This window comes from Heloderma suspectum, chromosome 12 (assembly GCF_057233095.1).
Source record: "Heloderma suspectum isolate Gila_16-S chromosome 12, 16-S_ref, whole genome shotgun sequence".
In the NCBI taxonomy this organism is placed as follows: domain Eukaryota; kingdom Metazoa; phylum Chordata; class Lepidosauria; order Squamata; family Helodermatidae; genus Heloderma; species Heloderma suspectum.
Window position 1 is genome coordinate 19,323,684 of NC_139469.1, and position 19,122 is coordinate 19,342,805.

Sequence of the window (19,122 nt, forward strand, 5' to 3'; positions counted from 1 at the left end):
AACCTGGAGCCGGCACTGCTATTCCCTCCCCCACCTCAGGTGCTGTGGTGTCACAGAATATTCAAACACATTCCAACTTTTCAAAGAGAAGTGAAAGTCAGCTGAAAGAAGACAGGGCCTAGGGAGAGGAAGGACGTGGAGGGCAGCCAACCAGCAGGCATAAGGAAGCAGGAAGATGAACCATCTTCAGAACAGAAAGAGGTTCTCTCTAGTGAGCTGCAGTATGGTGAGATGAGGGCCAGAGATTCAAAACAAGCCACTAGCATTTGGCTGCAGGTTTCTAGGGCATCCACAATACTGTAGCGCTATTTAGTTGATTGTCTTACAGACGACAAGTCAAACAGGGGCAGGAGAGCCCCCGATGTCTACACTGTCATGATGAATATATTACAAGTCATTAAGGTGTCAATCAACAGTGTTGATTCATCAAGCCAATTTTGCGGTGAACCTTCTAGCAGAGCCCTTTCTGAACAAATCCAGAATAAATAGAACATAGGGCAAAAACATTTACAGGGCATGAGGCAAGAAGCTGTTTAAGATCTATAGGGAGGACAGCAACATATGGCTACTATCACAAGCATTCTGAATTACCATGAAGCCACATAAGGAGGGAACTGGCGCTACCATGGTTTTGAAATAATCTGTCCATCTTTCACCATCCAAGACGTGGCATTCCTCCTTCATGTTCACATGGGATGGAATGGCTCTTCTCGGATGACACCTGCTGCAAAATATAAAATGCAAAGAACGTATTTCCGCACTGCCCCCCTTTCAAAGCTATACTTTCCATCACATACACATTTAAAACAGATTAAACCTCATTTGATTAGTCAACCAAGGTGTGTTTTTTAAAATCAGGCAATAGCCCTAAAAACAGTTGCTGGTAGCTACCTGAGATTGGCACTGGCCTATTAAAGAAACCAACCAGAATGCTAGGTTAATTTCTTTTCTGGGTTTACTCTTAAAAATGGCACATTTTTCAAGTGATAGAACAGGCAACGTGTGTGGCACATTCAAGATTTGCATTTAATCCCTATGTATGTTACCAGAGCTTTCAAAACTCAAGGGCACACTCTAGTCATTTAAGATCAGCACAGTTCCAGATGAGTTTTAAGCCATGTCTGTTAACTTAGCCCACCGCTTTCTAATCTCAAGTTCCCAAGGTTTCTCCATAAGTTTCTATTTCCAAAAGAATAATTTTTCCAAAGAACAGAGCACAGCAAACAGGGAAGATGTTTTAAGAACGATTTGTGGAAAAATACAGTTGCACCACAACTGCAAATCCCTCTCTCATTCATAAGTCAGGGACACTTCTCACGTTTGGAGTGGAAGGAATTGAATCTGTAGGGTCTAAAATGGAATTTGTCCTTCTCGGAGAGGAAACGGATGACAAAAACAGGATGGCACCACAAACAGGTCAGAAACTCCACATGCTGAAAGACGATTTATTGGTAGGTCCAACGTGGGCACTATATATAACACACATAAAGAATGGGATAATCAGAAAATGATAAAACGGACTACAAACTCGTACTAAGCAGTATTGAAGCAAAATTAATTTCATTTCATTTCTATACCACCCAATAGCCAAAGCTCTCTGGGTGGGTGGTTCACAAGAATTAAAACCACAAAGTACAGCATAAATTGCTCCAACTACTTGTGTGTAAAAGGATTAAACCTGTAAATCAAGAGATTGTATTGCCAAAAACAAAAAAGGGAGGTGTTGTTGACAACCAACAATGTAAAACATATACATAGAACAGACATTGTTTGAAGAACAAAACATCTAAGAATAGAACCACCCATAAAAATTAATGACAACATCTTTCATGAAAAGGGTTGGAACAATTTTGCTTTAATAGACTAAGCAAGAGATTGTATTCCATTTGATTATACTTTCATTTTCTGAAATGAAAATACATTTTCCCATTTTTTCTATGTATTATAGAAAGTCAAAATCATACAACCTCCACCATTTACTACACACGTCTTCACTAGCATTAATTGTTCCGCCATTATAGAGGTATACAAAATTATGGAAGGTGTGAAGAATGTGGATAGGGAGACATATATCTCCCTCTCTCATAATACTAGAACCTGGGGTCATCCCATGAAGCTGACGGGTGGGAGATTCAGGACAGATAAAAGGACTTATTCACACAGCACATAGTTCAGCTATGAAATTCGCTACCACAAGATGTGGTGCTGGCCACCCATTTGGATGGCTTTAAAAGGGGGTTAGACAAATTCCTGGAGGAGAAGGCTATCAAGGGCTACTAGTCCTGATGGCTATGTGCTACCTCCAGTATCCCGAGGCAGTATGCCTATGTACACCAGTTGCTGGGGAACGTGGATGGGAGGGTGGTGTTGCGCTCATGTCTTGCTTGTGGGCTTCCCGTGGGCAGCTGGCTGGCCACTGTGTGAACAGAATGCTGGTCTTGATGGACCCCTGGTCTGATCCAGCAGGGCTCTTCTGATGTTCTTAGAATGGCGTGGCTCTTGAGGGATGCAACTTGATCCAGCGATTTCTCATTTGATGCCCACAGGAAGGTCCCCTGCTAGTGAGGACTTCTCCATTCAATGGGTATGGCAGCATGCATGCATAAAGCTACTTCCTCCACCACTGAAGTAACTGGGGAAACCACCTTGCAAGAGCAGCCAAGGAACTACCTGGCATCGACTACTATCTGTCTTAAGAGGAGAAATGGCTGTTATTTCATCAACAGGAACTATGAACACAACAGGGTATAACATGTTACAAGTGAATTGCTGACCATAAGAGACTTAGTATTGTACTATAAAATACAGTAAGTTATCCTAGAAGTTGATTTACACTGCAATTACCAAGGCCTCATTTCGTATAATGAAGCAGAGCAACACGTACTCGTAGAGTTCAAGTTGGCACATATGACCTGAGGTTCTGCACACAGTGATAATACAAATCAAGAAATCCATAATCTTCATTTCTCATGAATAACATCCCTTTCAGTTCATTTGGATTTACTCTGGAATAAGCGCATTCAATATTGCAACTTTAAGTGAATTCCATAAGTGAATGTACTTCTGTGATATATACTTTTACAAGAAAGCTGGAATTTTCTTCCATATGCCATTGCCTGATGTGCTGACTTAAGCAGACTTTCTTTTTTGAAATTCTGCAATTCCTCAGAACATCATTTGCCTAAGTGGGAAGGATTCTATTGAACTACTATTAGCATCTTTAGTTGGAGTCCTTTGCCTCCAAGAATTTTGACCTACTACATCAGGAAGAAAATGAGCTTCCATCCACCGCTTTTTTAAACACTGTTCAGCAGTGATCATCTCGGTAACAAGTGGAGTAATCTAAGAAGCATAAAAACAGCACAACCTAACACCTGAAATGGTTAGCTAATCTTAGACTATTCTTTGGAAGTCTCTTTTTCTCCAGTTTACATTAATTTAAAATTAAACATCTGAATTCTTTAGCATTGTTTAAAAAGTTGCTGTGACTTAAAGCTTTCAGATTCCCAGAAGAATAAAAGCCCAGAAATTTGCAGACATAATAAAATTTATTTAAATTTTCATGCATTACGGTAGCTACAAGTGTAGTCATATGAAACTGAAGGACAATAAACTTTGCTTCGTCCATACAATGTAGCCTTACATGAAATGGATGGGAGTTCCACAGTTACAAAGAAACCAAAAAGAAAAAGAAAAAGGGCCAAATGTTTTAAATTTAGAATGGTCTGAGATGAGACAGTCACATGACTGTAGACTTTGGGTGAAAAGGGAACATTACTCATTCAACATACAATTGCAAAGGATTCAATTGGAGAAGCTTTTTGAATCATCTCTGAACTGAGCCTTCTCTACGAACCCCATCAAAAAGATTGCCATTAAACACTTTGGAGTATCGTTGCACCTCCCTTTTGACTTTCCCCTTCCTTTTTATAGCAATGGTATAAATCCCAACTACAGCCAAGTGTGCGTTGACTACCTTGTTCCTTTGAACTGCCAACCTTAAGTCCTGTTATTCACTTCTGCTTTCCTCTAGTTCAAATTGCGTTGATCTGAAGAAATTTATACACTGTGCTTAATTCTATTCTCAGTTTTAATGAGCAAACTTTTAGGATTAAATAAGTGATACTCACTGAGTGGGCCAACATCCAGTTGCTGCCAGTTGAACAGTGAATACCTACCACTCATCCACAGCCTACTTGGCTCAATTTAAATTTCTCTCTCTCCCTCCCTCTCCCTCTCTCTCAATGCCTCCCCCCCAAAAGATTCTCCAGTCTTCCAAATTAAAGACAGAATGAACTGAGTAACGGTTTATCATAAACTGATACTTGAGCTCAGTTTTCAGACTGAACATCATGTACCAGCATTATTGCCAGAGTTGTCATGTAACAGTCCTACTAATTTTATTGGCTAGCATTTTCTGCCAGGAAGAATTTGATGATGTACTCCAAGACACAGTAGGAAGATCTAGATCACCCTTGTGCCTAAACAATTATGTTAAGTTAAACTTTGCATATACAAAGTTAACTTAATATAATTGTTCAGGCATATATATATATATATATATATATATAATGATGCAACACTAATTAAATAGTACCATACTTGCATGACATATGTAAGATTATTTTTTAAACCACCATAAGGAAAGGGCAAAAGAAAGTTTCTTTAGTACAAATTTTGTCAATTGTCTAATTGCTTCATTTAAAACATGGTTGAGGAGTCGGCAAAGGGAAGAGTTTGGTTTTAGAAAAGCCAAAGTAACTGAACATTCAGATTACTTGGCAAGTTAAAAGCTAATGCAACAGGTGTTATATCTGGATAAAAACATTATTCAAAAGCAATTAAGATACCAAAAAAGATTTCAAATTGAATAGTTTATTAACATGGTAATTGTCTTTGTAACATGTGCACGCACTCTCGCACGCTCCGAATGATCTGCCTTGAAAAATGTTTCAATGTGCTGGGAAGGGGGAATTAAACATAAATCCTATAGATTTTTCATAATTCTAGGCAATTGTGTCCACATCACTTACAAAGCTATTGCCAAATCTTTCCAAGGGAGCAGAATTTAGGAGGAGGGGGAAAAAAACTTGGGGGGGGGGATTCAACAGTGGCATAGCAGAGCTCTCAATATGAGAAAGCTGACAGAATGTGGACCTTTGCTGTGAAATTTCATCTTTGCAAAATATAGGGAGAAGGTTATCAATGGGAGGAAAATAAGAAGGTGATGTGAAGTAGGCTTTTGCAGAGTCCTTTTTTTTTAATCCTCACAGAATTTGTGCAGGCTTGTCAAAAACAACACTTAGTCCTTCTCTGGAACCAATTTCAGAACTTTTCCAATTGCAATGGTTTTACCTATGCAAAAGAAAGAAATGACTGTTAGGAAATAAACTCACAGTCCCTTAAATGTTTGCCGATGTATTGGTATCTTATACATATTGGTATGTATAAGAACTGCGTTTTTTAGTGCTTAGTACTGTATTGTTTGGATACTTGTATTCTTGCATTTTAGATTTTGTTGCTGTTGTTTGGTTTTATAACTGTAAACCGCCTGAGGGCATTTGCCAGGTGGGTGGTATACGAATCAAATAAATGAACTACAAGGAAAGCAGCCATCACACAGATTTCACACAGTGCAACCTTATTCCACAGCCTTGTTTTTGCAGAGTGGCCCCATGTTCTTGTTGATGGCTCCCTTGACAAACTGTAGAAAAGTTTTGCTCTTAACAAAAGAAACAGACAGAGGGCTTCTAATTGCCCTTTGTCCTAGAGGTTCTGTGTTAAGAGCCAGTCGTGCGGGGCAGAAATTTTTCTGTAAACATTTCCAGTGCTTTTTTTTTTTTGCAGAAAACGTTCCATTTCATAAGTTCATTAATAAAAATGAATGTATGCCAATTGCAAATACAGTATTAGGCAAGCTTGCCAGTTTCAATGTTTTTCAGGTCATTATCCTTAGCAAGTATGTGAGAGAATACATATATGTCAATGAAATACATGTATGTTTCAGAGTGGAATGGAACGAATAAAGAGCGACAGTGAAACTGAAGGTGCCCCAGCAACTTCGGCGGAAGAGAGCTGAACTCTGTTGAAATTGGCAAGCAGTTGTCAGCATAGCATACATATTTCTTCGGGCGGCTAAAATTAATTTAGTGTGTCAACGGTTTTCAGTGCCTTTGCCCCCCCTCCCACTTTAAACAATGTAAGGGAAGTAAGTAAGTATATGCTAGCGCCTTTTTTTTTTACAAGAACACCAGTAATGGCGCAACCCCATCAGGATAGGAGGCCACTGAACTCGGAGGTGACGGCCTATCCAATGCAGGGCAGGAGCAGCACGGAGGGGATCTTCACCCTGCATTCGTGGCTAGATACCCGATTCTGGCTGTCTAGCCGCGGGGGGGGGGGGGGGGGGATGCCGGGTAACGCATAGGAAGTGTCGGAAAGGCACGCCCGCCTGCCCCGCCCCCAGGGACACGCTGTTTTCACTGCTCCACACTCCTCTTCCCCGGGAACCGACCCCGGAGTGCGGGCTTCGAGGTCAGTTCCCTGAGAACAGACCTATCCTATGGCTGTCTAGCCGCTGACTAGCGGCTACAGGATTGTGCCCTAAAAGCTTCTACATCATTTAAGATTTAAATCATACTGAGTATGCTTTAATTTTTCTCCTCAAATATTTCAAGTCAAATATTTGTGGCGTATCGGGACAAAAAATTAACATGGGGTACTTTAAAAAAAATTTTTAGTTTCGTTTACTAAATTCAACTAAAATAAACGTGGTAAATTAGATCTCTCTAGGGCAGGGGTGGGCAACTTGCGGCCCTCCCAAAGCTTTGGCTTCCATCAGCTGTAGCCAGCATAGCCAATGGTGAGGGATGATGGGAGCTGCAGACAAAAACTTCTGGAGGGCCACAAGTTGCCCACACCTCCTCTAGGGCATCGGAACATTTTCCATTGCAAACTGAAATTCTTCCTATGCAAATTAGCCTAAATTGCACTGGAAAAATTTCCAATTCAAAATTTTCCAGAAAACCCACATCACTGGCTAGAGCTGAAGTCGATTTGCTCCCCCCAAATTCTCCTATGGCAATAATGGTTCTCTGGATACTTTCTAAAGTATTCTTTAGAAAATATTCTCTGGATACTTTCTAAATGTACGATGAAATCAAATGTTATTTGACAGCTGACATGCAGTGGTATTTAGTATCTGACACTCAGTTTGAAATTGTATATTTGATGCCTTCCAGGACCAAAATCAGCAAAGCCAATACAGCTAAAGCACTGGAATGGGGGTGGGTGAGTGGGTGTCCAAATCTGAATAAAAATACCAAGAAATTATTGGAGCTTCCACATGTTTGGGAATATTGGCTCACTTCAAACGGTCCTTCCAAACATGGGATGAATGAAGGATGGGCAACTGAGGGGGTTCAGGAGACGTTTTCACAGGTTCATGCACTCCTTCCTCCCTTCCCTGTTCAGCACTAATCACACTATGCGTCATGGTTCATATCTGGTACTGGTCGCCTGGTGACTTAAGAGGCTTCCAAGGCTCACATTTAAATCCCAACTCAGTCAGCAACCTGGCACAACTGGAGACAAGGTTGCAGAGCAGACCTTATGGTTCCACTTAACCTTTACGGCTGCTGCACACTTACGAGGCCAGGAACACTGTTCACTTTAAACCTGTTTAAGGCCTGTTTACATTTTGCATCAGCACATCCAACAATCTGCCCAGGACCTAAGGCTGTTCTCAGAAGCAGGAACAAAGCCAGATGTTGGGGTCACAGGGAATGGCTGACTGCTGGATGCGCCAACACAATTGAACTTTATAGTTTAAAGCAAACAGCCTGCCGGCTTACAGCGCATATAAGCCGCATGGTGGAGAGGGAAGGCTAAGTTGGAGCTTTATGGGGAGCTGCTCCACAGCTGTGCTCTCCACTTGCTCAGGGTCCAAGACTTGCTCAGGGGCTACCTTGATGTAGAGAATTCTGTTCATCACATGGCAATTACAGGAGTCGCTTGATAATCAAAGGCCTCTTCCAAAGATACCTTTGCAGAACGGCCCATTTCCTGCACAGGTAAGGCAAGGCTGGAAGCCCTGGCTCATGTGGGAGAAAGCTGAAGCAGTTTTCTCCTGGAACCTGAAGCAATGCTTGGTGTGGGAAGGTGTTCTATTGCAGACTCCTCTGACATCACCTGCCCCCAACTTGTGACACAAACTTCATGGCATGGGAAGGAAAGATACTACGAAGGTAACTCTGGAAGTGGGCCCACTGATGCCTAAAACGATGATGCTCTGGATGGAGAGCTCTTGCAGATCGTTTCCCCATTCCTCCTCCTCGAGCAAATTCCCCCAAATGGGGGGAAAGCTAAGTGGATGCTTTCCGTGGTCAGGTGATACCTTTATTAGAAACAACCAAAATGTCACGAAGCGGTGAGCGAGCTTTCAGTATCTCCAGAACTCTTCATAAGGCAAACTGTTAAACAAAGGTGGGGGGAACTGGCATGATGTTGAAGAGCTGAAGTCTGCTTGAACATCATGCCATGTTTGCCCTCCTCAGCATTTTAACATCCAGCCTGATGAAGAGTTCTGGAGAACCCAAAGGTTGCTCACTATTTTGTGACATTTTGGTTAGTCCTAATAAAGGTATTGCCTAACAGTAGATTTTGGATTTATTTTTCTCATGGAGTAAAACAGACGCCTTCATTTTCTAGGTGGCCACACTTTATGCTTCCACTCCTTACAAAAATGTGGCTCTCTCCGGTTCAAGCCATTGGATGACCTACCAAGAGGCGGTGAGCAAATGGATCTGAGAAAAGGGCTAGTTCTCAGGACCCTTCTAATTCTGCAGTTCTGTAAAGAGTTTGTGATGAGTCACTCCAGGGGTACCTAATGCAAGAATAAATCCCTGCATTTGGAATGCTAGGTGTAAGGTGCCTGTATTTCATTCAGGAAAATTTCAATGGGTAACTTTTCAAATCCACTTACCCTCGTCTCTTAAGGTAAAGCGACCCATTTGAGGGAAATCTTTGAATGTCTCAAGGCAGATCGTTCCTGCTGTCCTTAAACGGGCAATGCATACTTGATCTTGTTTGACAAAACGAGGCCGTGTTTTGCTTTTCTCTCCTGATTTTTTGTCTACCAGACAGATTAAGGCCTGCAGAAGAAAGAGAAAAAATGATAAAATGCTGTTTGGGTCACCAAAAGAAGACCTGTTGCCTTTAAGGATTGGAAGGAAGAACTCGTCCTGTGTTAAACGGGAGAAGCCATAACTGCTGAATTTGTTATTCGGCTCACTCAAAGAAGCTAGCCACCCCAACAAAAATACAGGAAGAACTCTACTCCTCATTCAAAAGTAGTTTTACCCTATGTTGCTTCATTTAACTTCAACGTGTTAACTTTCAATATTCTAGCTGGTAAAAGACTATTTTTTTAGCTTTTTCTGAGGCAAATTAATGTAACTGGATATTGAAGTCAAGATACTTTTATTAAGTGTAGACCGTTACAGGATTACACTGAGTTCGCACTTAATGGTGGCGTTTGGTGGTCAATCATGGGCTAGTTAACTCATGACCTGCAGGGACAAGGGTCCCATGTGCACTGCTTCCAGTTTCCAATAGCAACCTATGATTGGCTTGGTCATAGATTGTTAGCATGATGTTCAAACCTGGACACTTGGGCATGTTTGCATATAACAGCAACATCTGGCAGCAAACTGTGGGTTAATTAACCCATGATTTGTGGGGCTGTGCACTGGAAGCCACTTCCAGTTTCTGTAAGCGACCTATGAACGCTCTGTTCGAACCTGGACACTTTGTGGTGTATTCATGGAGTAAACAATCCAAAGTGTCCAGGTGTGGATGTCACATGAACAACCTACAAATGAGCCCATTGTAGGTTGTTGTTTAAAAATGAAAGTGGCAGGTGTGCGGGAGGTAGTGCACCTGCGCTCTCCTGCTTGTGCACAACTCATGGGTTGTTTAAACCAGGGGTTATTGTTGCGTGCGAACTACGTATCTGGGTTATTCATGGGTTAAGCAGACCACAGTTAACCTAAGAATGACTCATGGGTTAACTGTGGCTTGTTTAACCCACTGACCTCCCAAAGCATCCAGGTTTGGACATCACGCTAACAACCTACAAACAAGGCCATCCATCATTGGTTGCTGTTGGCAAGAGGAAGTGGCGGGTGTGTAGGAGGCAGTGCGTCTGCTTTCTCTAGCTCATACATGACAACCCATGGTGTTAAACCATGGGTTGTTGTTATGTACGAACCATGTCTATCTAATGATAATGGTGATTATTCAATGCAGTATTCAGTAACACTAGGCAAAGAAGGGCACTTGTACAATCAACAGCCACCTCACTCAAAAAGTTTGGTACAATTGGATATTTATTGCTCCCCATTGACAAGAGAGATTATTAGTACTCACTGTGATCTCAACTTCTTCAATACAGGTATGAATATGTAGCACCGCATTGTAACCAGGACAGATGATGGATTTGTGCTCAATTATCACTATCTGCAATCAATAACAATTTAATAAGACTTCATCCTGTGAAAGAGAATCCGTTAGTAATTTCCTCAACACACTCTCTAGAGGAAGAAATTACTTCAGTACAACCATATGTGGGATGATTAACTGACCTGCAAGAAATAGGATTTTCCTTAATATGGTGAAGATTTTCAAATTTGGTATTAACAAGAGTTTATTTGACCCAGTATGGAAGTGAGGACATTGTTTCTTGGACAAGAGTTAATTGTTGATAGAGCCCTAAGGTGTACATCTCTGAACTAAGTCCCACTGGCCAAAGTGTTATAGGCCAACTCAATTTCATCCATCTGAGATCAAATATTTTTTCAAGAAGCATACCTGAGCATCAAAAGTGCGTCCTGAATGACACAGATTATTCAGATCACAGAGTATAAACCCTGGGAGGATCTCTTCCTCTTCGATTCCTTTCAGCCGGATCTTCAGATTTTCGCCTGGAGCTACAGATTCAGTTTCTACATCATCAGAGAGGATTCCAAGGACTTCCACATTGTGCTTAAAGAAAGATCAGTTTTGGTTTTTTTTAAGACATAGAATGTTCACATACTGCATATGTTGTAAAATATTTGACATTCAGATGCATGCAAAGGTCTGGTAACGTATTTTATACATGCCAGGCTTCCTCCTCTGTTTTAGGAGGCCAACAACGCAAGGTGTCATGAAGTAACAGTACTGTCCATTATCAACGTTTCTGCCCTTCTGGCTAAGTAGTAGAACTGTGTGTTCTATTACACATAGAACACCCCCCCCCCCCAATTCATAAAGAACACTCTGTATGTGGAAATCCTCCCCTCATCCTATCTCTTCTTGGTACTTTGGGGCATATGATGAGGCAGAACCATTTCCATTCCATATGCATCTTTCAAAGGAATCAAACCCTAATAGCTTTTCTGTTCAATCGTGTTCATTTATTGATATTAATAAAAAGAATTTACGGACGTGGATGTTTATGAATGTAAACATTTTTCCTGTGTACCTAATCTCCTTTTTAAAAAGTGTATATACTGAGTTTGTAGGAAAGTGCTTGCTTTAAGTTTCCTTTTTATGATACAGCATGTATTTTATTGCTCTATGGCTCAATGTTTTATCTTTTAAAAATCCTATCAAGTTTCAGAAGTTTTAACAAAAGTCCCCTTCGGAGGAACCACTAACCATCAAAGTGTGTGCAAGCCTATTCCACACACTTTCTGCAGCAGACATTCCTGGTCACTTTCGCTCAACAGCCAGGACATCACCAAAATGTCCCACTGAAGGTCTTGAATGACAAAATTAATCTCTCATATCAGAGGCTGAACTTCCCTGAGCCTCTCTCCAGCGCATTCACTATCAACTTTGTCCTTTGGGAAACAAGTATAAAAGCATAGGAAAACACCCTCATTGCGGCCTAACGCACACAAAATGTATATTTTGAACAGGAAAGAGGAAGAGTTCCTTATTCAATCTTTGAAGACTAGTGCCTGAAGATGGCACTAGGCAGGGAAAACTGAATGCTGGTTATTTATGCCTTCTGTAACCTGATCACACCCACTAACATTTGAGCACTGACATGGAACCCAGATAGGGCTGTGAAACAAGGTAACTTGCTTCGGAATAAAATTTCTGAGACACATCTGTTTTGACAGGAAAGCTTTTAAAATATGCTTTTTACTTTCCATTGTTGTTGTTGTTTTTATAATGAATCGGGTCCACACTCCTTTCCTATAAAACATGCAAGACAGATCAAACTGGGCTTTTAAGGTTTTGGTACAACACACACAAAATTCAGTATGACAAGGTATGAATTTTACACTGTGGCATGAGATCTCAACCCTGACTTTCTGGAACATTTCCATGAAAGGAAGTGGTTGTGGAATGTTCTGCTTTAAGACAAGAGGAATGTGGAGGTTTTGATGACTCATTCTCTGCCCTCTGTAAGCAGCCTTTTTAAAGTGGAGAATTTGAAGTATATCAAGTTACCTAGCACATATTTTTGAGCTGAAATTCAGCACACACACAAAACAAGAGCTAGAACTTTTCAAGGAAGGCAGCAAGATGAAACTTTGTTTTTTAAATCCTTCAGAAGTCAGGTGAGCCCAGCTCTGGGTTCTGCAAATCACAGGCTTAAGTGGGCCATCAAAACATGACAGGTTCTCCAAGGTCTCCTTTTCCCACAAAATGTTTAACTCCCATGATTATGCTGGTTTCCTGCATCTGAAATCCAACATATGATTTCAAGGGTGGCCTAGGGATCGCTTGCCAAGCTCAGCCTTGTGCTGTAGAAAGCAGACCCACGCCCACAGCACATCCCTAAACAAGCTCGTTGTGGTGCCAGGGCCCAGAGAGAAGTGGCTGCTTAGAGCTGCTGCAAGACTGAAGTCCCAACCCTCAAGGCTAGCTAAGTTTACAGATGGTGGAGCAAGTGTCAAGGGGCGTGAAGCACTGGATGAGCAGGTCTGATAGACTGGAGAAGGGGGATGCAGAACCAATGAGAAGATATCAAGTGTGGGAGCAGGAGCACAGTCTGGAAGAGATAGCACATGAAAGACAGGAACAAAGAACCAGAAGCAGGATCTGCAGGTTTGCCACAAAACATCTCAGCTAACAAAGGCTTCTGGGTAAGCATGGATCAGATGGGCATTTTAGCAGGCTGGCAGAAGTGTTCATTAAGCTTGCAAGTCTGAACAAAACCAATATTCAGAAAAAGTGCTCTCTTGCATACACAAGTTGGCTCCCTTATCTTCCACACTGTTCAAGACACATAGATGCTAGTCTAATCCAGCACAGCTCTTCTCACGTTCTTATGGAAGCCAGGAACTGGTTTCCATCTCCTTGCTGTATTCTGGTGGGACCAAGGTATACAACCCAGGGAGTACACAGATGAAAGGGCAGGCTTAGCTCTCAAAACCCCGTTATGGTCTAGGAGACAAAGCAATCCAGGTGTAATTTGTTGGAGGAGGAGGAATGTAAGCCTCCTTCCCACAAGGAATTGGTGTTCAAAGAGTAAAGGTTTTGCCTCTATGTCCCTAAGAGCAACTATTTACTTTCTGCTGTTAAATTGACAGCTGCCATCCACTTGTATTGGAGGAAGAAAATGAGTAAGCTTGGGATGTGGGGGCATAATTGCCTGGTAGCAAAACCTGTGCCTTCTGCTCACGCCTGCTGCAACGGACCCCGCCCCCCCGGAATCCCTGCCCATCATGACTGGCACCTCGGTAGTTGCTATTAAAAAGCAGCAGCACAAGCCTCAAGAGTTCCTCTAACTAAAACTAGGCTGATCATGTGCATACTTCTATATATTAGTGCCTAAGCATGCTAAGCCTTTTCAGGAGCATAAAAGTAACCTCACAGGGGAATGGTGATTTCTAACCAAGCATTGTTTCGCAGGTGTCAGGGTGGACACTGAGCCCATAGAATCCCAGAGCAGTTCTGATTCGGAGGAAGAGCAGTCGCTCCTGGGAGAGGAGCACGCCCCTTTTTCCCAGGGCCCGCAGCTGACAGAGATTCCTCCCACCAACATTCCTAGATTAGAAAGCAGTCCAGGGAGTGACCCAGCACAGATAGCAGACTGGGTGGATGAGCGGCGCAGACACAGAGAGCGGCGCCAAATGGAGGGCGCGGAAAGGAGGCGTAGCACCCGGTTGGCGCTCAAAGAACGGTTGCGCCCAGAGGATCCAAGGGAAAAGGGGAGGGATTCTCCCTAGTCCTTATATTCAGGGGTCTGCCAATAATTGCTTTTCAAACGGGGACCAACTGTTCCAACTTAGGACATAGGGATGCTGCTGCTCAGATCTAGTTGCTACCTGTAGAGTTGTAAGTTGTAAAAGAAGAATAAAGCTTTGAAAAGAATCCCTTTGTCTGCGTCTGGACTTGGCTACTGGATTAGACTGAGAGAGCCCTCCAAGGAGCCCTTGACAGCAGGCTTAACCCTAGGAATTCAAGCTTCTGAAGAGGAAAGGGTGCCATACCTTGTTTGGCATCATCACAAGCTGCTGTCCTTTGCAAATAGAGCCCGATTCCAGCTTTCCCAGAACCACCGTGCCCATATCCTTCACATGGGAAAAAACACACAGGTTAAAAAAGCATCACCTTATAATAATAGCACCTGCTTTACTTTACAAGAAATAACATGCGTTGCTATGCCAAGTGATTCCTAATCAAAGCAGGAAGCAACTTTGCTCCGAGATAGATATATTCTAGCCAAGAGGTAAAGTACTGTGGTTTACCTCTACTTGTGGTGAAATGGTCAGAGTGTTGGATAGGGCTTGGGAGATCCAGGTTCTAGTCCCCACTCCAATCATGGACTCTCAGCCTAACCTACCTGACAAGGTTGTTGTAAGGATAAAATGGAGAGGAGGATCCACTACATTGGGCTCCAAGGAGGAAAAGGTGGGATATAAATCTAACTAATATGTGTCACTATTTCAGATCATATGAGGGCATTGCCCTTAATGCCATCAGCTGTGCACCATGTTAGGCATGCAGAGAAGTATTCTTGGGGTGGGGTGGGAGGTGGGGCTGGCCCTCAACCGTGAACCTCCCCACCTCACAAAGACAGTTCGAAGATAAGCATTTTTCAGAAGCATTTATGGCTTAAATTCCTTATTGGGTTCCTTAAGGAGGAAAAAAGGCAGGATATAACTGTAATAAATAAATAAATAAATACAATACAATACAATACAATACAATACAATACAATACAATAAATAAATGATAAGTTCTGCTACCAACTTAGTTGTAGGCCATGCTTATATATTCCGTTCAAATGAATTTTACTTAATTCTCCCTTCCATTCAAGTGAAAGGGAGTTTAAGCGCTTAACTTTGGCTGCATCATGCCACATATATTCTGGTTCATCTCAACCTTTTGACCTTATCTAAGGAATTTGTGTGCATGTATATGTATATACCAGTTTTTATTGGTATTCTGTTTTTAAAACTTTTAAATAAGGTGTTTTATTAATTTTATCTTTCATTGTTCATGGCTCCAGAATCTGCTTAGATGTATATAAATATTGTAAATAAATAATAAAATATACACCTCCCACTTTGCAAGTCTGCTACACAAGCACATTATCTGCAACTTGCAAACCTTGGCTTTCATTCCAGTGACTGCTGGGAAATGCTTGGAAATGCTTAACTCCAACAATCACATCAGCCACCGAAACAGTTCAGGTTATGTAGATCATAGAAGCACAGTTCATATTTTGTACATTTTAGTCTAATAGCAGACTTTGGATTGTCTGAGATTTTTTTTGAAGGAGAGCAGCCATAAGGTACTCAACGCACAATCTTAAGTGAAAAATTGGCCAGCTAGAGCAATTGTATTATATTTTCAAGGTAGCTGGTATCTGTGTACCTTATATTTATCGACAATTGGCAGCCTGATTGGTCCATCAACTGATCTGTTGAAGTTTGGCAAGTTATCCAGATATGGAATAAATGGTAGCCCACTGAAAGAGAGAAAAGGGGGGAAAAAACTGTCATCAGGGTCTACGGTATTTTATCTTAAACAAGTCTTTGTCTGGTTTAAGATAAACTATCCATCTGTAAGGCTGCCTAGATACAGCTAACATCTGATTAAGTAACGTCCTTTATGAGACAAGTATACCTGCTTCATATCTGTGGAATTACCTGTATTTCTACCAACTTTTAAAGCCATGGTGTAAGCAAAAGATTGTATCCAAGCGTCATTCCGCTAGTGCAAAATTCGATTACTTGTGGAAATGCAATTTTCATCCTCATGCGAGTGTCACATGTAATACTATGATTCCATTTGTGCAAGCAATTGCGAAAGTGCCTTCACAACTCATTACAACTTCGTTACCCTTGGTGTTTGCTTGCGCTAGTAATTCCTCCACCACTTGCACAACCAGTAGTGGAACACACATCCACTAGAGGAACAATGCCTCCTTTTGTACTTCTGCTGGAGTTATGTTGGATACAACACTAAATTCCACTGGTTCAAAAGCTCTTTTTCTCTCTCTCATCACCATTTATCTAAACTTTCCTAAGCACTCCACAAAGATTTTAAAGACAGTCCTTGCCTGACCCTTATAATCTACTAGGCACAACAGAAAAGAGACACGTGTCCAGCGGAAAATGCGGCTTCATTCGTGTTTCAACAGTACAAACATATTAGCGGTGCTTAACATTAATGTGGACAGATCTTCAGCTAATCAGATTTGTAATAGGAAAGATTTACAGAAGGTCTATTTGCAGTAGCCACTCACCTGGTGTATACATCAGTAAAGGGATGATTACTTTTCTTTAATAGCGCTCCCCGCCCCCTCCAATGTCTTAGACAGCCATTAAGATCTTGGCCTGTACTGCCTGATGCTGAAGTCCAAAAGGATAGTGTCTGCCCCACCACACCCTTCTTCTGCAGGCCACTGACCTTCCTTCCTTGGGTCTGATCTCCCCCACTTCCTTATAACTGCTGCCTGGGCCCAGGCTGAAAGTGTAAGACCCAAAGTTTTCTCTCTACTTTGGAGATCAAAATTTGAGGCAAGGGGTGCTGGGAGAGGCATCAAGTGAGATCCATCAGGCTGCCTCTCTTACATGTTTAAGCAGTACCTGAAACAATTTTTCAGGCATGCCTTTAATGGTTAGTGACTGCGGCTACATTGAGCTTGCAGTTTTATTCTGCGCTGCTATGAGCTTGTAATGGGTATTTTTTAATCATGCCTATTTAAATGTGATTTTACTGGAGTTTATGTTTTATGATATCCCTTCTATTTTTTGTTAGCCACTTTGGATATAGTTCCCTACAGAAAAGCAGGATATACATTAAATAAAATAAGATACATACATATACCAAGGACAGAAGTCCGATTGCTCCTTGAGGTTTGCTCCAGTCAGTCCCGAGCAGGGCATGAAGTGAATATCTTTTTTGGGATTGAAGCCAACTTTCTTCAAGAATGGCACCAGTTTCTCTTTACATTCTTCATACCTGAGAAGATTCACCAAACAGAAGAAAAATCTTACAAAGTTTTGAATGGTCTCTGAACCACCATGTCAAAGATGTGGGGGTGGACCAGGCATTGTGCAACACCTGCTGGTATCAGTTCCTCAACATGTTTCATGTTGTAATGTATCCTTGATGGAATGGAGGTGAAGTCAGAGTTTGAATCAAGTCCCAGCATAACACCTATTTCAGACGTCTTTCTGAAATGGCAGGGCCTTATAAGATTTACTTATGTTCATAAATTGAGCCATTTATTCACCAGTAATCATAGGCCCTGGTGTAGCTCACAGAAGGAAGGCCTTATAGGGCACAGTTCTTAGACAACTAGGTTCAGAGGAACTTGCAAGGGTAGGGGTGAGGAATGTGCAGGCCTCTATGCAATTGTACTACATCAGAATGCACACAGATGACTCGGGCAGTCCCAACATACAAGCTTTCTTCGTGCAGGGAGATGTTTGATGTCTAGCAATGTTTTTGTTCAGTCCCTGGCATCTCCAGTTACAAGGATCATGGGGCCACCAAGCTATGGCTCCTTCAACATTTGAGAAAGGATACAATAAACAAGCAAGAAAAACACACATAAGACAAGAATGATGAACAACCTGAAAACTACTAAATCAACCAAATGCCTGCAGGAAACTTTCTTACAGCTCCTACAGAAAACAGCCAGAGACGGGCTCCTCCCCGCATCTACAGGCAGGTTGTTCCAAATTCTAGGGGTCACTGCAGGAAAGCCCTGATTTGCTACAGTTCTAACCACTTGCTATGAGGGCATACAAAAGGCGGTTGTTGTTTTTTGTGGGGCAGCACGCCAGATGCTTAAGCTAAGCTATCAGATTCATTCGACATTTACTAGCACAGAACAGATGGATCTCAGTTTTGGTAGGATATGAGCAGTGCTGCTGCTCATCCAGACAAGGATCAAATGAAATGAGACCTACAACAGAGGCTTGGACATTTTACATACAGGCAGCTACATGGAGGGAAAACAATTCTTCACTTCTGCAGCCTATGTCTTGGTCAATCTATTGGCAGTGTGTATGTAATGGGAGTGATTTTGTACTTCAATGCCAACATTATATCTCCCCTACAGCTTACTGACAGCAGTGCACCGACTGCATCTGTTCTCTAGAAGTTCTCATAATGGAACACACCTCAGTTGAATGAGACCAACACCATTCTTAATGCAAAAGACATCGAACACACTGAAAACCAGAATGTAGCTACTTTCACTTGCTAAAATATTATTAGTAGTGGTAATAGTGATAATTGCAAAGATGTACTCACCTTTCAGTGCTCCAGTTCACAGTTGGATCATCCATTTTATTGATAAGTACTATTAAATGTTTTACACCTGCTGTTTTTGCTAACATGGCATGCTCCCTTGTTTGCCCGCCTTTCTCAAAACCAGTTTCAAATTCTCCTTTTCTTGCAGAGATAACCTAGATGGAAGGGAAATAGAGTCAGAGAGTGTTTCAAGTTTTAGGCTATAACACAATCCCTTCTTTTTCCGCAGTGAAAAGTTAACAGCTGCCAGAGGACTCTAAGTTTGTAGGCCTTGTAATGTGGCCTATGATCAGAACGGCTGAACTTCTATACATCGGCTATTTGGGCAATCTCAAGACTACCACT

General features: G+C 41.8%; 1 protein-coding gene across 1 annotated transcript in view; it reads right to left on the reverse strand.

The window, feature by feature from the left end:
* Positions 1–1,432: 1,432 nt before the first annotated feature.
* The window catches only part of GSPT1 (G1 to S phase transition 1), a 43,094-nt gene continuing 25,404 nt past the window's right edge, over positions 1,433–19,122 (reverse strand). The window contains exons 8-15 of the mRNA XM_084818621.1: positions 18,778–18,932; positions 17,335–17,475; positions 15,883–15,976; positions 14,493–14,573; positions 10,870–11,043; positions 10,429–10,518; positions 8,984–9,152; positions 1,433–5,355 (exon numbers count right to left, since the gene is read on the reverse strand). Coding sequence (XP_084674747.1) covers positions 5,303–5,355; positions 8,984–9,152; positions 10,429–10,518; positions 10,870–11,043; positions 14,493–14,573; positions 15,883–15,976; positions 17,335–17,475; positions 18,778–18,932 — 957 coding nt within the window. The 3' untranslated portion in view covers positions 1,433–5,302. The remainder of the gene's footprint in view (positions 5,356–8,983; positions 9,153–10,428; positions 10,519–10,869; positions 11,044–14,492; positions 14,574–15,882; positions 15,977–17,334; positions 17,476–18,777; positions 18,933–19,122) is intronic.